The following is a 21,868-nucleotide window of genomic DNA, read 5'->3' as shown; positions in this document are numbered from 1 at the left end:
GCCACTGACGGAACCGTGCCCTGAGATTATACCACCTCGTAGATCTCAGAGAAATCGACGTGCACCTTCCTACCTGAGTGATTATGACTGTTCATAGTGTTTTTACTTAGGGGGGAGGGATTTGTAATGTATTCAGATGCTGCCCTGAATGCATGAGGATGAAGTGTGAATCATCCCATAGAGAAGCTATGTTAAGCTTCAGACATCGGCTAGGATTCGCGCCGAAAGTATTGTGTCCAATCACATTTGAACTGTCTGTGGTGGGAACACTTGTGATTGGGCTATTATGCGAACAACCTGATAGGTTGGTACTTGTATAGTAGGTGTGGCTACATTAGCCCGGAATGTTTAAATACCGAACAGCTGCAATGGAAAGCTGTTCGGGCTATGAGGAGTTGTACCGTGTTGGAGAAGTTGATTATCGAGCTGAATAAACCTGAGTTTTTTGCTGAAATCACTCTCTGACTTATTGTTAAGCGCCGGACTTAACAGGTTTATTACAAAAACAGTGGGGCAGGGAAAAACAAGACACGGCAAAGGTGCTTAAAAAGGGTATAACAGGGTGAAAGGAAAAATAAACATAACCTAACGCAGCTACCTGTTTCTACTTCCAGGCCCCAGCCTGCCTAGCACTCACGCTGAGCCCAGTGTACATCTCCCTCTCTCCCAGACCAGCCTGTCCCCACAGTGGGACCAGGCCGCAGAGAGAGACCCGAAGAACACCCTGTTTTTCCTCAGCGAACAGCTAAGACCCTCTCCTCACACAGTTCAACCGTCTCCTCCCAGACTGTCTTCCCAACCGACTTCAACGGTCCCTTTAGAATCCTCTCTGACTCTCCCAATGCCTTCTGGGAGTTGTAGGCCTAGCTGCCTCCTACTGCCACCCAGGCCTCTTAGGCTGGCTAGGCTGTGCTGGCAAAGGCCAGATCATGGCAATGTTTTACAACAGTCTGGAGTGCTGGTTGTTGGATACCAAATGGATATGTTTTTTTTTATTCTGATGCCTAAGCTAGGGTGCTATTTTGTAGATTGTAATTTATGTATTTTGTAGATATATGTTTATCTTTACTTATTGTTTTATTGGTGTTGTGAGCTATCTTGAGCCCAGTAACCCAGGGGAGGGACAGGGTGTAAGTCTAAAAATAAATAATTATAAATAAATAAAATTATTGGGTGATGTTTTTAGCTCCATACCATGAAAAGCTTCAACTACCCATTTCTACATATGAACCTTCCATTAAAGTGACAGGACTTAAAAAAAAAAATTCTCCTGGCCAACTGCCAGCTCTTTTCACCATGCAAAAGGACACCGAGACTGAGGTTCAGTTAAACATATCCAGAGCCAGTCTGGCCTTTTATATATTTTTGCTGTGCACACTCTTATTGGTCCCGGGATATTTACATGGCATAGTTTCTACAACTGGATTAGCTCTAACCATTTGTCCAGGACTGAAGAAAGATTATCTGGGATAAATTGCAAGTATAGTAGTAAGAGAGGAATTCAAGAGATCAGCACATTTTCAGCCTCCCTTTGCATAAAAAATACACTTTGAGTGTTAGAATTTCACATGTCTTGAGCAAGCATAGTTAACTGTATAGAAATTAACAGAACAATGCTAGTTTACACCACTAAAGGTATGGCTATGAAAGTTTACTTTTGCAAACTGGAAATCCCACAAGGTCTCATTTAATGTTATAATCGAAGAGACATTTTTCTTAGTTTAACTTAAACCCCACTGAGAAAGACCTTAGGGTCTACGATGTCTCCAGTTACCTCATGCAATGGGCTGAATCCTGACCGAGTGTAAATTCGGGGGGAGTGACACCAGTAGCTACTGATATGCTTTTAATAACCCCCTGAGCGAGGAACTGAGATTCCACTTAGGCCCTTTGCAAAGACTTTCTTTTTAAATAAAGCTCCAAGAGACCTATTAATATCACCTGCTTGATGAGGTGGATGCAGAATGAATCAGTGATTGCCAATTAACAATATTCAAGAGAATATTTCCCAGCAATGTATTTTCCTCTTTTAATGTTCAGGTGGGGTACTTTTCTAATCCTGGACAGCCTGGTAGCCCACAATCAAATGCAACACAAATTCTTTCAGCAATTTATGGAGTTTTACAACACTTCCTGTAAAATTCTGAAATGAAGGCTTAAGGGAATGTATCAGGACTAGTCTGAGGGAAATCCCATTTTATTCAATGTTAGCTTACTCCCAGGAAAGTACTCTTAGAAATGCATCTGAAGAGACTGCCAATCTAGTATCTGAACATAGCAAAGGCATTTTTTCCCCTGTCTCTCAGTGCATTTTGATGGCCAGAAATGTCGCAAATTCATACCCCTGTATTTTCAACAAAAACTTTAATTGATGGATGCCTGTGTGTCAGGCTACTATTAAAGCCAAGAATTACAATAAAACAACAACTGTGAGCTGAAATACCCGCAAGTATAAATGTACATTTATACTTGCGGGTATTTCAGCTCACAGTTGTTGTTTTATTGTTGTTCTAGGCTACTATTAAAGACATGTGAGGAAGGTTAGGGGGAAATGGTAACCTTATGCATGACAGCAAAACTACAGAGGGCTGTTTTCTCTAGCAGCATTTTAAAAAGAAATTCTCTTAATTCTTCTTCAATTTCATCCTGAAATCCATCAACCCATTTCTCTCCCCCCCTTTTTTCTTAGCAATGAGGAGTCTATTTCAAGTCAATTCCATTTTGATCAAAGATAAATTTGAAGAGAGGAGTGGAAAGAAGGGAGGTTCTGCATAATTTCATAATTTCAATCTGTAGATGCTCAGAGGCAAGCAATGTCTTTCCAGACCTTCCTAATCTCCTGCTACCACACCATCCTGTGGCATGTACCATAAAACAACTGCAAGGGGTGAAGGTTGAAAAGGGTGCATTGTTTTCTCTTCAAAGAAGGTTTACCAAAGAGAAATCCCTGTTTTAAAAAAAGGGGTGCGAGAAATCAGTGGCTATATCTTTAAAAAGTGAATTTTGGGAAAGGAAACTATCATCCTCATAACAACACTATCTGCTGGAAGATTAAATATGAGAATCTCAGACAACTTAATTAAATAATAACAATAACAGCAACAACAACATAAATCACTTATCAAGCATTTAAGGATGCACTTTTGAATCTCAGCAGTTTTAGGGTGTGATCACATGAGCAGTTTGGCCCGACATAACCATCCTTCCCCTCATGAACAAACATGCTCCCATGCCCCAGTCATTCATACCTCACAGTAAAACAACTCCCACATGGATTAAATAGCCACCAGAAAATTCCAGTGGCTATCTTGGTGAGGTGCTTCCATGGCGGGGTTCCAGGCATCTGATTGCCCAGGCATGCCATGGAAATGCATGAGTGGTGTGACCGTTCCACTCCATTTCCGGTGCATCCTTTCCCCCCACAACCTCACTCTGACATGCACTTCAGTGCCTCCATAGAACACAGCCAGGAGCACATGTGCATTTGTCTGGTTCTGCACATGCACAGCAGGACTTGGGGGGGGGGACAACAACCCAGCCATGGGTCCATGGTTGTGGTTCATTAGCAATGTGAATGACCAATCATGGGTAGTCCTAATTGGAGTTTTAAAATCATGACTTCTTATGGAAACCCATAAGAATTGTTTGTTTTTATTTTATTTTTTTATAATGTTCTATTGTGTGAGCCACCTTGAGTTCCACAAGGGAGCCCTGTCCCCTTCCCTGCCTGTTCAGGACAGAAACCATGGCTTGAATCCTGCAATACTGTTGTCGTTGCCTAGAAATTGTCACTGAAAGCATCCATTTCTTACAATCACAATTGCTGCCAATAATATTTTAAGGTTTTTTCACCCCCTTAACTTGGGTCATTTTTCAGATCTGTAGAAACATCCGTCCAGTTTTTTCATGGTTCCAGTCTTTGGATTCAAGTATCCACAGATTTTGGCCATGCTGATAATTAGATATATTGATTTCAGTGGGGGCCATAGTACCCATGGATGCCACACTGGATATCACCAGTCTGGGGTCGTATCATGTCTCCCTACAGCTCACGTTGATTCAAATATTTAATTGATATGCTAGACTCAACTCATGTTGATAGACTAGACTCAACATGTCCCATTATTCTTCATAGAGAAGACTGTTTCACATAGTAATTCATAGAGAAGAATACTTCTGATAGGAAGGTGAACAAATTCATGTTTAGTTAGCCATTACCACACAGAACTGGGATTAGCACTAAGAATACACAAAATAGACTGTCTTCAGCCAGCCCCAAAAAGTTTGTTGATGCTCTCTGACCATATTTCCAATTTAGTTTTTCTGGTGACGAGTAAACCAAATGAACTCAATACCATTGTTGAATCTGAATGATGTTTATAGCATTGTCCCACAACAATGTCTGGTTCTGGATTGATCTAATCAACTTTAGTTGTGCATAGGGGTAGAAGTGACCCCTTAGGTAGAGAGGGCCCAAGAGGCAGATACCAAAAAAAAAATTGGTCTACATAACATCAGAAAACTAATTAATATGTCTGTTTGGTCTTGTTGGGACCACTCAGCTTGATCTCCCTTCTGTCTCACGGTCCAGTTTTCCATAGGGAAATACTTGTTGCACAAACTTTAACCAAGGTTTTTGCTACAACTCCTTGATGATGGTCTAATGGTGGTACATTCTGGTGATATTCCCTCCAGGAGCCAGAGGATGTTTAACTATCCTAAGCATTTTGCAAGACATGTGAAGTGTTTAATATGGTGGATTGAGTCCAATATATTTCATAGTTCCCCAAAAGAGTTGTGTCATACATGCTATTACAGTACTGTAGCATGTATATGGCTTTAAAATTATCCATTGTTTTCCATAAACTTTGGGTATTACCTGTGGTGCTGAAAAATGGAAAAACAGATATACTAAATGGTAACTTTTCATAAACTTATTATTTCCTTGAGTCTTTTGCAATGCATAAATTTCTACCTTCTTTTAATCTACAAAATATCCATTGTACACAACTCAATCCCTGCATAGTTGGGAATATACAGGGTATTTGTATGTATTTTTGGAAGAGTACATGTTACTCAAAGGGAGATCAAATCTTTTTTTAAAACCTTCTTTATTGATTTGTCTATAGACACAGTGTTGTCAATATCATGGCTATCAGTGTTACTATTTGCTCTTAGCCAATTCTTGCGTTCTCTGTAGCTCCTATCCTGGGTAATTCATGTCTCAAGACCATTGGCATAGCATTTTTGGTGGTCAAAATTGTCCTGTCCTCCCTCTTTCACCAGCAGAAAAGCTGGTGAGATCCAACACCCATGTTTAAAAACAGAACAGACTAAGAGAAGTACCCCCGGATCAACCATTAAGTCTGTTCAGGATACTTCCTTATATTATCATTATCAGCTACCTAGTAGGTGAAAGGTAGACTTTAAAAAAAAGAAATGTGTCATTTCTACCTCAAAGAAATTTAGAACATTGCACTTATATGTTATAATGCCACAAGGTTGATGTGTGCTAAACTTTGGGAATATAAAAGAAAACCAACACACAAAGCTTTTTTTGCATAAAATTAATATTTATGTATAAAATTATTAATGTTACAAAAAAGGAGAAGAATTGGATTTATACCCCATCCCTTCACCCAGAGTCTCAGAGCGGGTTATAATCTCCTTCCCGTCCTCTCTCCACGACATACACCCTGTGAGATAGATGGGACTGAGAGAACTGCTCTTGAGAGAAGAAGAAGAGAATAGATTGGATTTATATCCCTCCCTTAACTACCCAAAGGTGTCTCAGAGCGGCTTACAAACTCCTTTCCCTCCCCCTCCCCACAACAGACACCCTGTGAGATAGGTGGGGCTGAGAGAGCTCTGACAGAAACTGCTCTTTTTCAAGAACAGCTCTTATCAGAACTATGACTTGCCCAAGGTCATCCAGCCAGGTGCAAGCGAAGGAGTGGGGAATCAAACCCGGTTCTCCCAGATTAGAGTCCACGCATTTAACCACTACACCAAACAGAACAGTGTCTGACCCAAGGTCACCCAGCTGGCTGCATTTGGAGGAGTGGGGAATCAAACCAGGTACTCCGGATTAGAGTCCACTGCTCTTAACCACTACACCAGATATTGAATGTATCTGGACACACGTGTTAAGTTGCATGAAACAATCAATGTGATTATATCTACTTCTTGGGTCTCAGTCAAATATCTGTCATATCTTTAGTTCTGTTTTTTCCCCCTGATCTTCAAAAAAAATGGCCCTTTATTTTATAATATTTATACTATACTATATATGTATACACACCTGTTAACATAGAATTAAACAACACCACTGGCAATGCAAACATGTACCCTAGTTGATAAGTGCCGTATATGTGCTGGTGTTTCTATACATTTTAATTGAATACAGCATTTTCCTTGTTCACTTCAGTGATAAACACAGGGTTGTGTGATCTTCTGCTTTCATAGACTTCCTCCCATTTTCAATGTGAATTAGCAAGTCTGTGCTCACGGAGGATTGTGTGAGCATATTATACCACCCACAGATCTTTGGAGTGAAGTTTCTTATCTTTCTGGCATCTGAAATATTTTGTTACCCAATTTCCATAGTGCTCCTTTCACCTCTTTGTTCCTCAGACTATATATGACAGGGTTCAGTAGTGGAGTAACAACACAATAGAATAGAGTGAACCATTTGTCTTTATCCAAAGAGTAACTGGCCTTAGGCCGTGTGTACATAAAGACAGCTGTGCCGTAATACAGGGATACTACAGTGAGGTGAGATGAGCATGTGGAGAAAGCTTTGCTCCTGCTTTTGGCTGAGCTCATCTTCAGAATGGTAGTGATGATATGGGTGTAAGACATGAGAACAAGAATGAAGGGCAACATCAGCACCACACCAGCGACTGCAATGACTTGGACTTCATTCCAATAAGTATCCCCACAAACAAGCGTGAGCAAAGGCTGAATGTCACAGAAGAAATGGTTAATGATGTTGGGTCCACAAAAGGGGAGAGAGAAGATAACAGCTGTGTGTCCTGCTGCCACCATGAATCCAACAAACCAACATGCAGCAGAGAACTGGAGGCAAATCCTCTTGTTCATGATGGCTGTGTATCGTAGTGGGTTGCAGATGGCCACATAGCGGTCATATGACATGACTGTGAGGAGAAGACATTCTGTGACACCTAGCAGTAAAAAGAAATAGAGCTGTGTTGCACACCCAACAAAAGAGATTTTGGTTTCTTTCAAGAGCAGATTCACTAGCATGTTGGGTATGGTGACTGAAGTGAAGCATAATTCCAAGAAAGATAAGTTCTTCAGGAAGAAATACATGGGAGTTTGTAAGGCACCATCAGCAGTAATTATGGCAATAATGATGATGTTGCCAACTACCGTAAGGAAATACAGGCAAGAAAATACCACAAACAGTAGAAGTTTCAGTTCTGGGAGTGTCAAGAAACCCAATATAATGAATTCAGTCACAGATGTTTTATTTTCCATGGCATATCTTTCAGCATTCCCTGCTGAGAAATCAAAAGAGAAATCATTAATATTGAGTCCCAAATACACAGATATATTCATTTATATAATTTCATGTACTTACTGACACATATAATCAGTAACAGAACACATCATTTACAAAAGCTGTCAGAGTAAAAAAGTCATGGGCTGGATCCAAGGCTTCTGTTCCACTAACAGTGGAGGTTTCCTCCAATCCAAGGACCTTTGTGCTAGTATGAGGTGTGTTAACTGGTGGAAGGTACCTCATGCTAGAACAAGTCTCCTTTCTTACGTTTGGTGCCAAAGGTTTTGTTCTGCTATCTAATAGTTGTATTTGGCTAGTTTTATCCACTAAATCTTGCCTCATTCTTTCTGTTTGTTTGTTTGTTTTTGTGTGTATGTGTATGCACCTGGAAGTCATATTGACCTCTGGTAACTGACCCCCTACTGGGGGCCTGGAGGATATTCAGAGAGGTGGCTGAAAAAAGCCTGCCCCTGACCTCCCAACTTGGTATTCCAAAGAGGTCTCCCATCCAAGTACTAATGAGAGTCAACCCTGCTTAACTTCCAAGTTCTGACAAGATTGGGCTTGCCTGGGCTACCCGAGTCAGGGCAATCTTGCCCCATTCTTCTCCTTATTACAGTCCCCATCTCAAATGGCTATTGTCCATTCAAGTCCCATGATCCCCAACATAGCCTTTTTAAAGGTCACAGGGCACCTTTGCTTCCTTTATCACTGTCACAAAAGCTAGTTAGATAAAATCCTATATTTGTCTATCTGTACATTTTCATCCTGTCTATAAACTCAAATGTTATTTTATCCTCATAAAAACCCTGTAAACCGGGTAGATTAGAGAGGGAAGTGATTTATCCATGGCCAAACATGAGGAACTGTGGTGCACCAGGACCCTTCCATACCTATGCACTAGATCAAGCTCTCCATTTTAGCATTGTCACGTGAAGTGGGTTCATACCAAGGTAAGTTATCCTCAGAATTCCAAGAGAAAAAAAATCCCAATATATTTTTTTCCATGGGATTCCATGGAATTAGGTCCTATGTAACCTCCAATAAAACTGGATTCAGACTGAATCAAAATGTGTGCATTTCTCCTTAGGTAAAATTTTGAGTGCAGCAACTTTCCTCAAAGAGGTTCACACATCCTTATTAGGTAATAGGCCACAAAATCAGTTTAATGAAATGTGGATTACAGTGTGTCCAAAACAAGCATCCAATGCTGTATAGAAATGGAGGAGAGAACAACTCAATCTAGAAAGACAAGCCACAGGTTTAAAAACCAAAAGCAAAACAAAACTAAGCTTCTAGCCAGTTTGGAATACCAGTAAATTTTGCCTAGACAAATGCCATCCACTCAGTCTCCTAAATTATTTAGGTGTGTGAATTTTAAAGATGTGTTTTTTACTTCTTTTTTTGGGGGGGGGGACTAAAGGCTAACCAGCCCTGACTAGGATGGCCCAGGCTAGTTTGATCTCATCAGATCTTGGAAGCTAAGCAGGGTTGGTCCTAGTACCTGGATGGAGACCACCAAGGAAGTCCAAAGCTGCTATACAGAGATACAAGCAGCAGAGATGCATGGAAGGGAATAAGTAAAATAAAAGATACAAAAGATCAAACCATGCATAAATAATGAAAATATATTCAAGAATCAATAAGTATAATAATCTAAACATATTCAAATAGAATACTTTTTCATAAATATGATATAGTAATCAGGAACTCAAAAGAACATGATCCAAATACAAAAAACAGTCCTATTAATACACCTTCAGAAATAGTCCAAGTTAAATTCCTCAAAAAGTGAAAAGTTCAAATACAGATGTTTATCATTCCTCTTCACAAAATCCTCATCTCGCCACTTGTGTATCCACTTCACAGCCCCACTGGCTTTAAGTTTCCGTATCACCTTGCTTCCTCAAAAATGAAACACCAAATCTGCCCAGCTCCAGTGTTAAATCATACACAGCACTTTAGCATTCTTAATGTACGTAAAACCAATTAGTGTGATGTATGCAGAGGTAGGCAATCGTTGTCCACCTCTGAAGTCTCTTGCCTTGAAAATTCTATGGGGTTGCCATAAATTGGCTGTGACATAATGGAACTTTCCAGCACCAAACATTCCTAGTCTAAAGCTAGCTTCTAGGCTTTTCTCTGTATTTCTTGTAACACCTCCTCTGCCTCACTGGTTTGAATCTAACCAGCACTTCTGGTGATAAAAAGGCAGAAGAGTCCTCTGTGTCCACTTGTAACTCACAGGACCTACATGGACAAAAGCTGTATGAGACAGAAGCAGCAAAAAGAAGGAAAATTGGGGGATACTGATCAAAAATCATAACTGGATCCCACCAAAATATCATCAGATCAGTGTCTAATTAAGAACTACATTCAGTGGGTTGTTTCTAGCAAATCCATGCACCCAATCTCACCCAATTCTACTCCTTACTACAGCCTCTGTCCCACATAGCTCTTGTGTGTTTGTTTGTATCATTTCTCTGTGCTTCTCAGAATGTCGTTGGACCAGATTGAGAAAACATGGAGAAACAACAAAGGAAGCAAGAAAAGACAAATGGAGAAAACAAGGACGTGACTTTTGGAAAAGAAAATTCTATCCCCATAACAACTCCACAAATTACATTCTAGAATGCAAGGAAGTCAAATACAATACAAACTCTTCAAATTAAGTATGAAAATTAATTAGACAATGATTCAGAGGTGTTTACCTTTACTCTTAATTCTTCTGTCTTTTGAAGAAAGCGTAAATCTGTGTGGCCTGGTGTGGAGAGCATTACACTCATATTACTGAGATAGGAATTCTTCCCCTATGTATTATGAATAAATATTCCTAAGAAAGGTGTTCTTTGTTGCAAATGGAGCTCCTGAACCAGGGTTTTAGATGGAATGCCTTTTACAATATCCTTTTGCACTGAAGAATGTTGTAAATTATTCACAGAGAAAAAACACTACATTGCATCATGATCTTTAAAAGATTAACCTAGCCAGGAAATAAACAGAGTCAGTGTTCATGTCTGTGGAGAGTGACCCTATATCTTTTATTGTCAAGGATTTGTCAGCAGAGCTGAAACTGCCCATCTTTAATACTTCAGGGGATATCAGCCTTGCTACAAGACAACAGTCACAATTAAACTGTAAAGATACCAAAAGGAAAATGGTAGACAAGTGTATACAGAAATTCCACACACGTGAACATGAAAAATATTGTATTTTTAATGACACTGAAAGCTGTCATTTCAACTTTGCAACCTATAGCAAAACAAACAAGCAACATGGTGGTTGAATCCAACCAGCTTTTCCACTGGTGGTGGGGCTTCACTTTGATCACTAAAACAAACAAGCAGACAAAAAGTTATTCTGGGGATCATGAGATCTGCATGTATAAAACTGTGAGAGATGGGGGTAAGGAGGATAATTGGATCAACAGTTTGATCGGAGTCCAGTAGCACCTTAGAGACCAATAGGTTTTGGGGGGGCATAAGCTTTCAAGAGTCAAAGGCCCCTTCATCAGATGCAGCTGTATCCATCAAGGCATGTCACCTTGCAAATGGGAATGACCAACCGCTGCCCTTAGCTGAGCATTTCCTACTGTGGTTCCCACCAGGTGGAGTGGCCTGCCTGATGAGGTCAGGAAGGTTCCCCACACCAACTCATTCCCCAGTATGTGTTAAACAGAATTGTTCAGGAGAGCTTCTTTAAGAGAGGGAGTAGATTTGTAGTTCTCATGAGGTAGATAAATAAACACATTTAAATGGATCAGAAATTGCCAAGTCAGTCCTGAGGTGTGAACAGCACCCATTTCAACAGCAAGTTGGACTTTGAAATTTGGAGTCAATACCTTGCATCCTGCCATTATTATCTGATTATTGATGTGTGCTTCTGACAACTGACACTTTAAGTAACTGAAGGTCTCCTGATTCCTCAGAAGTTAACAGTTTGGGAGGCTCAATGATTTCTAGTGGTAAGGCAGGAAAGTTGCTTTTCCCAAGCACTGTGCTGCTTGCCGTTCATCATATACAAATTGTAACATACCACGTATTTTCAGGCATTTTTCTGCACCTCTTGATAGCAGAATAGACTACTTTTTTAAAAAATGATGTTCACAAGTTCATACATGAGGCATTGGTGGGTCTCCCCCCCCCCATTGAGTCACAGCTGACTTTATAGTAACTCAGTGTTTTCAAGGCAAAAGACAAACAGAGGTGGTTTGCCATTGCCCTGCCTCTGTGTGGTGAACCAAGATTTCCTTGGTGATCTCACATCCATATACTAACCCGGGCTGACCCTGCTAAACTTCTGAGATCTGATAAGATCAGGCTAGACTAGGCTGCTCAGGTCAGGTCACATGTTGTGGAGTGGGCTGTGGAATGAGCTGCTTGAGGAGATGAGGGGGGGCATAGTCTTTCTAGGAGGTGCTACAAGGCCATTTCATTTTCCAGGGCTTTGAACAGGGTTAAAAATGAAGGTATCTCTATGTGAAAGGGGGTTATTTGGGGTTTTACTTTATTGGTTATAAATAATGATGTTTTTAGTTCTGATTTGTAATCTGCCTTGAGCCGGAAGGATTGACAGAATGTAAATTTTAAACTCAATCAATAAACGAAAACTCCTTATTTATCTATTTGAACTGTGCAACAAAAGCTACTGTAAACCAAATTGGGGGAGAATGAGCAAAAAAAGAGAGCCATCTGGATCCAACACAACATTTCATCAGATAAACAGAAGATCAGTAGCTAATGAACAGTATAATCCTAGGGACAGTTTCCTGAGTTTAAGCCCCATTGAATCAATGTACATAGGATTCTGAGTAGATCTGTTTAGGATTGTTCTTCAATAGCTGGACTATACAATGCAGTTTTGCTGATCTTGTAAAAGACTGAAATGGTTGGAACCAGGAAAATCTCAAGCCTAAGGGAGTCTTATGATGCTGGAGCTATCATGGAATCCAAAATGGATACTCTACTGTAATGGGCAGTGAATGGTTAATTCCTGGTCTGAGAACGCTGATTGACAGGAGGTTCAAATGGAATTCTACAGTTGAGACTGGCAGTTAAGAGTAGCAGTTGAGGCTGTCAGTTCAGATAAGCAGAGTGAGAGGAATGAAGAGGATTCAGAATTATAGAAGTGGGACCAGTAGTCCTTCCCTGATGGAAATAGCTACTACTAAAAGCGGGTGATCCCTATCAAGTGTTTAAGAAGGAAAACTAGAACTCGTGTTTATGTTCCTGCCTTCACAGACAGACAAGAAGAAGAGGAGGAGGAGGTTGAATTTATCTCCCACCCTTCACCCTTCGGAGTCTCAGTTTCCCTTTCTCCTTTCTCTTCCCCTCCCCACAACAGACAACCTGTGAGGTGGGTGGGGCTGAGAAAGCTCTTTCAAAGACTGCTCTTGAATGAACAGCTCTGAGAGAACTTGTGAGTGACCTAAGGCCACACCAGCAGCTGCATGTGGAGGAGTGCAGAATCAAACCTGGTTCTCCCAGATTAGAGTCTGCGCTCCTAACCACTACACCAAACTGGCTCTAGACAAAGAAGCATATGCCTGTTTATTTACAGCACAATTCTAAAACTACTTTCCTGGGAGTAAGTCCACAGCTGCAGATGAATTCATACTGTTGGGCTTTGCTGAATCTCTGAAGCTGCACATCTTTTTCTTTGCCCTCTTTCTGTCTCTTTATGTAATCACTTTGCTTGCCAACATAGTAGAATTTTAAGTAGACCCAGGGCTATTTTTGGGTTTTTGGGCAGGAATGCACAGGAACGGAGTTCCAGCTGGCTTCACAGTTGGCCATGCCCACTACAGCCAAAACCTCTGTGTGCGTAGCTACGGAGAGAAGGCCTGGAGAGGGACCCCCCCCCCCCGGCCACTCCGAGGTGGGGGGGCCGGGGGGGCTGGAAGGATGGGGAGGTATTTAAATGCCTCCCTGTGCTTCCCCTGGCCTTTCCAAAGGCTGGCTTGCCTGGGCTCCCCGCAGCCACAGGGCCCCCAGGCAAGGCAAGGGAAGGCAGTTTAAACTGCCTCCCCTCCCCTCCCCTCCAAGGGCCAGCTGGCCCGGGCTCTTCACAGCTGCTGCTGGATGTGGCCTATTATGCTAATGAGTTCCTGCTGGGCTTTTTCTACAAAAAAAGCCTTGAGTAGACCTGCTTAGGATTTCTCTCGTTAGCAGTAACAGCCAAGAGATTTCTCTCCACAGTTTTAAAGACCATCTGTAGAACCAAACAGCTACTTTATTGTGCCAAACAGTCTATTGTTTATAGTAATACAAAGTTACTTCATTCCTGTTGCTGTATCACCTGCCAGGTTTAAACCTATCTGGCAGTCTGACTTGACCCTTTCCCCACAAAAGTGAAATAAAATAGTTTGCTTTGAATTAATATCAGCCTCTTGTATGAAATTATCAGACATACAAAAAATAAGGATTTTTGCCTGTTTCTCAGTTCCCTAAGCTATGTCTATATTTAAATAACTTGGTGGGACAGACAGAGAAACTAAGAACAAAAGGGGTTGCTCAGCCAAAGAAAAGAAAAAGAGTAAGCAGGGGAATCGTTATATCTGCATTAATGATACATTTGTGGTTAAGACGCTGAACTGCAGACTGGAAGGTCAGTAGTTCAGCAGTTTGAGACCTGAGTGCCTCATGACGGAGTGGGCTCCCATATTTGGTCCCATCTTTGGCCAACCTAGCAGTTCAAAAGCAAGAAATTGCAAGTAGATAAATAGGTACCACTTCGGTGGGAAGGTAACAGTTTTCCGTGTGCCTCGGCATCTAGTCACGCCAGCCACATGACCATGGAAATGTCTTTGGACAGCGCTGGCTCTTTGGCTTGGAAATGGAGAATAGCACTGCATCCCTACAGTCATATTCAACAGGCTTTTGAGCAAGGGAAACGGTTACCTTTACTAAAAATGTTCCAGGCTGACGATATCTTAGTACAAATGAGTTGAAAATTTCAATGTGAAATATAACTGGTTTTTATTATTTTCAGTAAATGCACATTTAAATGTTTACAGGAGAGTTACAACCCCAGAGTTTCTATGTAAATTTTAAGGGGGGTAATGTGGGAAAAAGCCATGCATAATCAAGGGCTCCAGTGATGAGAGGAATCAGGTATGATTTACCTGAAACACTGGTATCCAGTCTCTTGTCTTCATAGTTATATGATGCAAACAGCAGCAGAATTAATAGCCAGTTATTTTAACAGAGTGACATTGCTTTAGACTGGGGTACATTAACAGAAAAATATAGTTGCCAATAAAATACAAATGTCTTCCTATGTTTACATGCCTTGGTGCAGTTGCAAGCTAAGACATCTAGTTACTTGTTATAGCTGGTAACACCAGTTCACATTTCCAGTCATATCAAAAAAATATATGAGGATAAGACCAGCATTGCCCCCCCCAGTTGGAATAAAGAGACAGACACCAATATGGATTTAACAAGGGCCACTTTATTAATTATTTAATAACAACAAATACTAGCGAGGAGTTACCAGAAATGTAATGAGGAATATGACAGGTGTCAAACTCCTGACCACCTTCATTTCCTTTTGGGCGATGCACCTGCTCTGATCTCAAGCCACCGAAGGTAGCTTTCAACCAGCAGTGTGGCATGTTCAAGGGAACTCCTGACCCACCACCCCAGAAACCGCAAAGGCCCACTAAGGTAGGTGAAGCCAGATTGTTCCAAGGAAGATCACCCCTTCCCAGCCTTGAGCCACAAAGCTGTTCCTGGAGGACCGTTTATTTCCTATATAACAATGCCCCAGTGCTCACCATTTCCATCCTGATCGCGCTACCCCGCAAAACACTAAAGTGACCATACTATTTAACAACCCCCCCCCCCGAAGCCAATAAACCAACACCACCATCATCAGTTCAAGGTAGGCAAAAACAACTCCATACATAGGCCAAAGTGATGGAGGCGAAAAATTCCTACCTGGCTCCATAAAAAGGCAACCGGTCAGACCTGCACTAAAATAGGGTGGGGGGGCGAGCTCTACCAATTGACTGTAAGGCAGGGGGCAGGAGCCAAGCCTAGACAGGCTGGCTCTGCCCCGGAGGCGAAAAATTCCTACCTGGCTCCATAAAAAGGCAACCGGTCAGACCTGCACTAAAATAGGGTGGGGGGGCGAGCTCTACCAATTGACTGTAAGGCAGGGGGCAGGAGCCAAGCCTAGACAGGCTGGCTCTGCCCCCTGTTGGTTCCTTACTCTTCATGCCTCTCATGGAGGCAAAGCAGCCCTCCCCCCACCAGCGTAGGCTCGGCGGGGGTTGGGGCTCGCATTATGTTCTAATAAAATATTGATGTAGAATTAAATAACATGACTAGAAATGGAGATACCCAAATGCGGCAAATCCATAAGTGTGTTTGAACTTCCTATGCACACAGTAATAGTTTATACAACAGCTTTCCTGTTCTATCTAATGGTAGGAACAGTTAGGTGCATTCATTCCATTTTACAGCCCAAGATTCCACCCATTAAACCCTCATGTTTCTGCATGGGAATTAAAATCACAAGGAGACCATCCCAACAATCAAAGAATCTCATCTGGTGGATACACAAGAGAGGATCTTTTCAGTGGCAATTCTACAATTATGGGATAATCTCCTGAGGAAAGTGCACCTGGCCCCCCTCCCTGAAGAGTTTTATTCAGGATAGCATGTGATAAGTTTCTTTTTACCTACCAGCAGTTTTAAAATGTGATTTTAATTCATAGGCTTCAATGGATTTTATGTTTTTAAACGTTCAATTTACATTGTGAATAGAGTTCTGTGAGGCAGAAAGGCAGCTAATAAACCTTTTAAATAAACAAATTCCCAAAGCACATGCAAAAACTTCAGAGGACAGGAGTTCTCGTGGGCAAAAGTGACCCTCCTCACAACTTTGGGCCCAAGCTATTAATCTTTGGTCATAAGAAAGATTTTAGTACCCAGTTTCCATATTGCTCCCTTTACCTCTTTGTTCCTGAGACTATATATTATGGGGTTCAATATTGGTGTGATCACAGAATAGAACAGAGACAACCACTTGTCAGTGTCCAAAGAGTAACTGGATTTAGGCCGAGCATATGTGAAAAGTGCTGTGCCGTAAAACAGGGTTACTACCATGAGGTGAGAGGAACAAGTGGAGAAGGCCTTGTGCCTGCTTTGGGCCGATCTCATCTTCAAGATAGTAGTGATGATATGGAAGTAAGACACCAGGATGAGAATGAAGGGGAGCATGAGCACCACACCCGCTACTGCAATGACTTGGACTTCATTCCAGTAGGTGTTCCCACAAACAAGCACCATCAGTGGCTGAATCTCACAAAAGAAATGGTTAATTATGTTGGGCCCACAAAAAGGGAGGTTAAAAATGAAGGTGGTGTGTCCTGCTGCCACCAAGAATCCAGCCAGCCAAGATGCTGCAGACAGCCGGACACAAGTTCTCTTGTCCATGGTGGCTGTGTATCGCAGTGGGATGCAGATGGCCATGTAGCGGTCATATGACATAACAGAGAGAAGAAAACATTCAGTGACACCAAACAGTAAAAAGAAATAGAGCTGTGTGGCACACCCAATGAAAGAGATTCTGCTTTCTGCCAAGGAGAGACTTACGAGCATGTTGGGTATGGTGACAGAGGTGAAACATAATTCCAAGAAAGACAGGTTCCTTAGGAAGAAATACATGGGAGTCTGCAGGATGGTATCAAAAGTGATGGTGACAACAATGACAATATTACCAAGTATTGTAAAGAAGTACAGGCATAAAAACACTACAAACAGTAAAAACTTCATTTCTGGGAGTTTTGAGAAGCCCAATATAATGAATTCGGTCACAGATGTTTCATTGGCCATGACTTATCCTTTATCATATTTCCCCTGAGAACTGAAAAAAGAAGAAATTGTTGCAGTTATTTCTACTGACACATAGTAAAAGATTATGGATAGAGAACTAAACCTATTATATATGCATCTTGTTGAATGTATATATATATACAAATATGGATTTTGTTCCATGTTTTTCCTGCCTATGGAAGAAGCTCACTATGCCATTATTTTCAAAGTACCCTTGTGAACCAGGATGGTTTAGTGATGCCACTTGTCCAAGACCACTGTCGGGATCAACTTAGCAGTTACATGAAATTTGTTGTCCTGAGATGTCACAGAACAAATTTCCTTGATGTCAGTTTCATAGTGAATTTGAATGTTACTTCCCAGATGAAATATCTAAGGGACTTCAAGGAAAGCAACAGCAGTTTAAAGATTAACCACATTTCTATACTACAGGATGTGTGTGTTTGTTTTCTTGCACATATGCAGGTTCCATGCCATCTTGAATTTCATCTTACTGTACACAAAGTGAAATTTGAGACATATTTCTGTGATACAATATTTGAGACACTGAGTAAAACCAAAAGAATTTGGATAGGATTAGAGCAATTCATCTAGGACTGCACATCTTCCAAAAGCCACCTATTGATACACTGTAATGAAATGTAACCAAGAGGGTTCCAGCACACACAAGATGGTCCACCAAAAGCTGCTGGAAAGAAAATTGGCTCAGCTTTAGTCATATCCCTGGGAAAGGAGGGGGGAAAGTTCCAATGCTTCTGTTCCACTGGTAGTAGAGTCTTCTTTTGGTTCATAGAAACGTCCTTGGGTACAAAGTTCCTTAGATCCATCCTGGATATTCTAGGCAATCTGCAGTGCCATAACAAGCAGTTTTATACCCTTCTAATTCCACAGACTTCAATAGACTGAGAATGTTGTAACTCTGGTTAATATGGCACTGCTGTTCTGGCACCTAGGGACATTAACAACTTTGCCGAAATTAAAGCCTTCCTGTGAATGTTTCAGTATTATGCAGAATGGGTAGGTTGCATTTTCTTTATAGTTTCTGAACTATGCTCTCATTTATCAGAGAAATCTGGCTACCAGATCCTGGCAGATACCATTAACCTCCCAGAAATTGTGTTGCTCACTAGCAGTGCAAGCTTTATAGACTTCTAAGTCCATGGATTTAGAAGGGTATGACTTTTCTTAGGATTTCATTAGACATCTCTTTTATTCTGTCTTCTCAATATCTAGTATCAGCATCACACTCCTTACCAAACATTGGGATTTGTTTTCTTTCCAGCAGAAGTACACTGTTTTACCTTTCAGAACTTTGTGAAGGAAAATTCTGTCTAGCCACAAATGAATCAAATTACCAATACTGATCACGATTCATACATATTTACCTTACTTTGCTGTTTGTTTTTTTGCCACTTGTAGCACACATAAACCCAAAGATATCATTGTGAGATGTAGAGACAGAGTCAAACTCATGTAAGTGTGATGGAGGATCTTCCATGTAAATGTTAGGTGATACGTAGATATTCCAAAGGATGGCAATTTTTGAATTACAAATTCGGTCCCCAGGCGCCACAAATGTTAAATGCCTTTTGAGACATTCTTCAGAATGTTAACATTGATATCAGTTCCTCTTCTTAATGAAAATCTATAAGTCCAAAAATGAGAACCAGTAACTGCAAATACTCTCAGTACCAGCTAATAAGAGAATGTGATTTGGCCATGCTATTCCCACACATGTAACTTGTATTTATAAGGAGAGCTGGAACTGATGTGTGTGATATATTTCTTGGCATTATTAGTAGCTCAAAGGAATTCATGATTAACGTCAATGAGGTAATTAATGCATAACACATGGCCCAATGGAAAAGCCGCAAATAATGATGTTTCTCAAAAATATTTGAGAATTTTTATTTTATATACCAGACATACAAAGACAAACATACATAAATACACATATGGGGAATTTCCTTTACATCATTTTGATCTAGTTGATGTTCTCATACAGTATCTAAGTATATTCATTACTATTTTTACCTTATAGATTACTCATATATCTTTTGCATATAGTTAAAACATAGTTTTTTAAAAAATAAAATATAGAAGGACTAGAGATCTCTTCAAGAAAATTGGAGAAATCAAGGGAGTGTTCCATGCAAAGCTGGCCATGATAAAGGATAAAAATGGTAGGGACCTAACAGAAGCAGAAGAGATTAGGAAAATATGGCAAGAATACACAGAAGAACTATACAAGAAAGACCTCGATGTCCTTGACAACCATGATGGTATAATCACTGACCTCGAGCCAGACATCCTAGAATGTGAAGTTAAATGGGCCTTAGAAAGCATTACTAACAACAAAGCTAGTGGAGGTGATGGTATTCCAGCTGAGCTATTCAAAGTCTTAAAAGATGATGCTGTTAGTGCTGCACTCAATTTGCCAGCAAATTTGGAAAACGCAACAGTGGCCACAGGATTTAAAAAAGGTCAGTATACATTCCAATCCCAAAGAAGGGTAATGCCAAGGAATGTTCAAACTATCGCACAATTGCACTCATATCACACACTAGCAAGGTCATGCTCAAGATCCTACAAGCTAGGCTTCAACAGTACGTGGATAGAGAACTGCCAGAAGTACAAGCTGGGTTTCGAAGAGGTAGAGGAACTAGAGATCAAATTGCCAACATTCGCTGGATTATGGAGAAAGCAAGAGAATACCAGAAAAACATCTACTTCTGCTTCATTGACTATGCTAAAGCCTTCGACTGTGTGTATCACAACAAACTATGGCAGGTCCTTAAAGAGATGGGAGTACCAGACCACCTCACATGTCTCTTGAGAAACCTGTATAAGGGCCAAGAAGCGACAGTTAGAACCGGATATGGAACAACTGATTGGTTTCGCATAGGAAAAAGGAGTACGACAAGGATGTATATTGTCACCTTGCTCATTTAATATATATGCAGAGTACATCATGCGAAATGCTGGCCTGGATGAATCACAAGCGGGAATTAAGATTGCTGGGGAAAAGATCAACAACCTCAGATATGCAGACGATACCACTCTAATGACAGAAAGTGAAGAGGACCTAAAGAGCCTCTTGCTCAGGGTAAAAGAGGAGAGCACAAAAGTGGGCTTGAAGCTCAACATCAAAAAAACTAAGATCATGGCATCCGGCCCCATCACTCCTTGGCAAATAGAAGGGGAAGTCGTGGAAGTAGTGACAGACTTCACGTTCCTGGGATCCCAGATCTCCACAGACTGTGACAGCAGCCATGAAATTACCTCCATCACACCTCCATCACACCTCTCCTTGGGAGGAAAGTGATGGTGAACCTAAACAGCATGATAAAAAGTAGAGACATCACCCTGCCAACAAAAGTCTGCATGGTAAAAGCAATGGTATTCCCAGTAGTCATGTATGGCTGCGAGAGTTGGACTATAAGGAAGGCTGAGCGCCGAAGAATAGATTCTTTTGAACTATGGTGCTGGAGAAGACTCTTGAGAGTCCCTTGGACTGCAAGAAGATCAAATCAGTCAATCCTAAAAGTAATCAACCCTGACTGTTCCCTGGAAGGCCAGATAATGAAACTGAAGCTCAAATACTTTGGCCCCCAAATGAGAAGGGAGCACTCACTGGAGAAGACCCTGATGCTGGGAAAGATTGAAGGTCAAAGAAGACGGGGCGGCAAGGGATGAGATGGTTAGACAGTGTCATAGATGCAATGAACATGAAATTGAGTCAACTTCAGAGGATGGCAGAAGACAGGAAGGCCTGGCGTGATCTGGTCCACGGGGTCGCAAAGAGTCAGACTGAACAACAAAAATAATATATCTTTTATTTCCTTTCCTTTCAGTTCGATGTCTGAGAGTTTCGTATCTTGTACTCTTCTATCCATTTATAAAATCTTGACCATCTATCTTCAAAGTCTTCTTTGGTGTGTCCTCTCAGAATTGAGGTTAATTTGTCTATCTCTGCTGTTATCAATATTTTACTTATAGTCTCTTATAGTCTCTCCTTATTATACATGTAGTAACAGCAGCAAGAATCGTATATGCCAAGTATTGAGAATGATGATGTTTCTCCATGATTGCTAAACTGTAGCATTGTTAATAGAAATCCATGAAACCCAATGATCCTTTTCCTTTCCTCTTTTTGAAAATCTGGAGTCTATTTAAACCCCTACCCAACACCTGAAAGGAGCAGTGGAGTAGGGGGGGGGGAAACAAGGGTGGGAGGTGGACAGTCGCCCAAAGTACATGGCCCCAGCAGACCCTCCAGACAGAGTTCCTCATGTCTAGCAGCAGCGAGGATCCCATGTGGGGTGCCCCAAGGGGCTTCTCAAGGGTAGTACAACCACCTGTTCTCACCTCCCTTTTATCCTTTAAACAGCCCTGTGAGGCAGAGTACCCTGAAAGAAAGTGACTGGTGAGTTAGGGCAGAGAGGGGAGGTGAACCCCACTCTCACATGGGCTAATCCAATGGTTTTCTTCTCCCTCCTCC

At 41.2% G+C, this 21,868-nt stretch overlaps 2 protein-coding genes across 2 annotated transcripts in view; both read right to left on the bottom strand.

The window, feature by feature from the left end:
* The window catches only part of LOC107113510 (olfactory receptor 10C1-like), a 17,631-nt gene extending 10,050 nt beyond the window's left edge, over positions 1 to 7,581 (bottom strand). The window contains exons 1-2 of the mRNA XM_015414843.1: positions 6,619 to 7,581; positions 4,880 to 4,975 (exon numbers count right to left, since the gene is read on the bottom strand). Of these exons, the coding sequence (XP_015270329.1) occupies positions 4,880 to 4,975; positions 6,619 to 7,581 (1,059 nt within the window). The remainder of the gene's footprint in view (positions 1 to 4,879; positions 4,976 to 6,618) is intronic.
* Positions 7,582 to 16,428: 8,847 nt separating this feature from the next.
* LOC107113509 (olfactory receptor 10C1-like) lies at positions 16,429 to 17,367 on the bottom strand. The gene has a single exon (XM_015414841.1). It carries the CDS (start codon positions 17,365 to 17,367, stop codon positions 16,429 to 16,431), a length of 939 nt encoding a protein of 312 aa, XP_015270327.1.
* Positions 17,368 to 21,868: the final 4,501 nt, after the last annotated feature.

Source organism: Gekko japonicus, unplaced genomic scaffold, assembly GCF_001447785.1.
Source record: "Gekko japonicus isolate JY-2015 unplaced genomic scaffold, Gekko_japonicus_V1.1 scaffold2193, whole genome shotgun sequence".
In the NCBI taxonomy this organism is placed as follows: Eukaryota; Metazoa; Chordata; class Lepidosauria; order Squamata; family Gekkonidae; genus Gekko; species Gekko japonicus.
This window is presented reverse-complemented; position numbering and strand designations above follow the sequence as displayed.

What these genes read in the sequence shown, in the direction of transcription:
- LOC107113509 (XM_015414841.1), bottom strand. Translation starts at nt 17,367, where the DNA reads ATGGCCAATGAAACATCTGTGACCGAATTCATTATATTGGGCTTCTCA.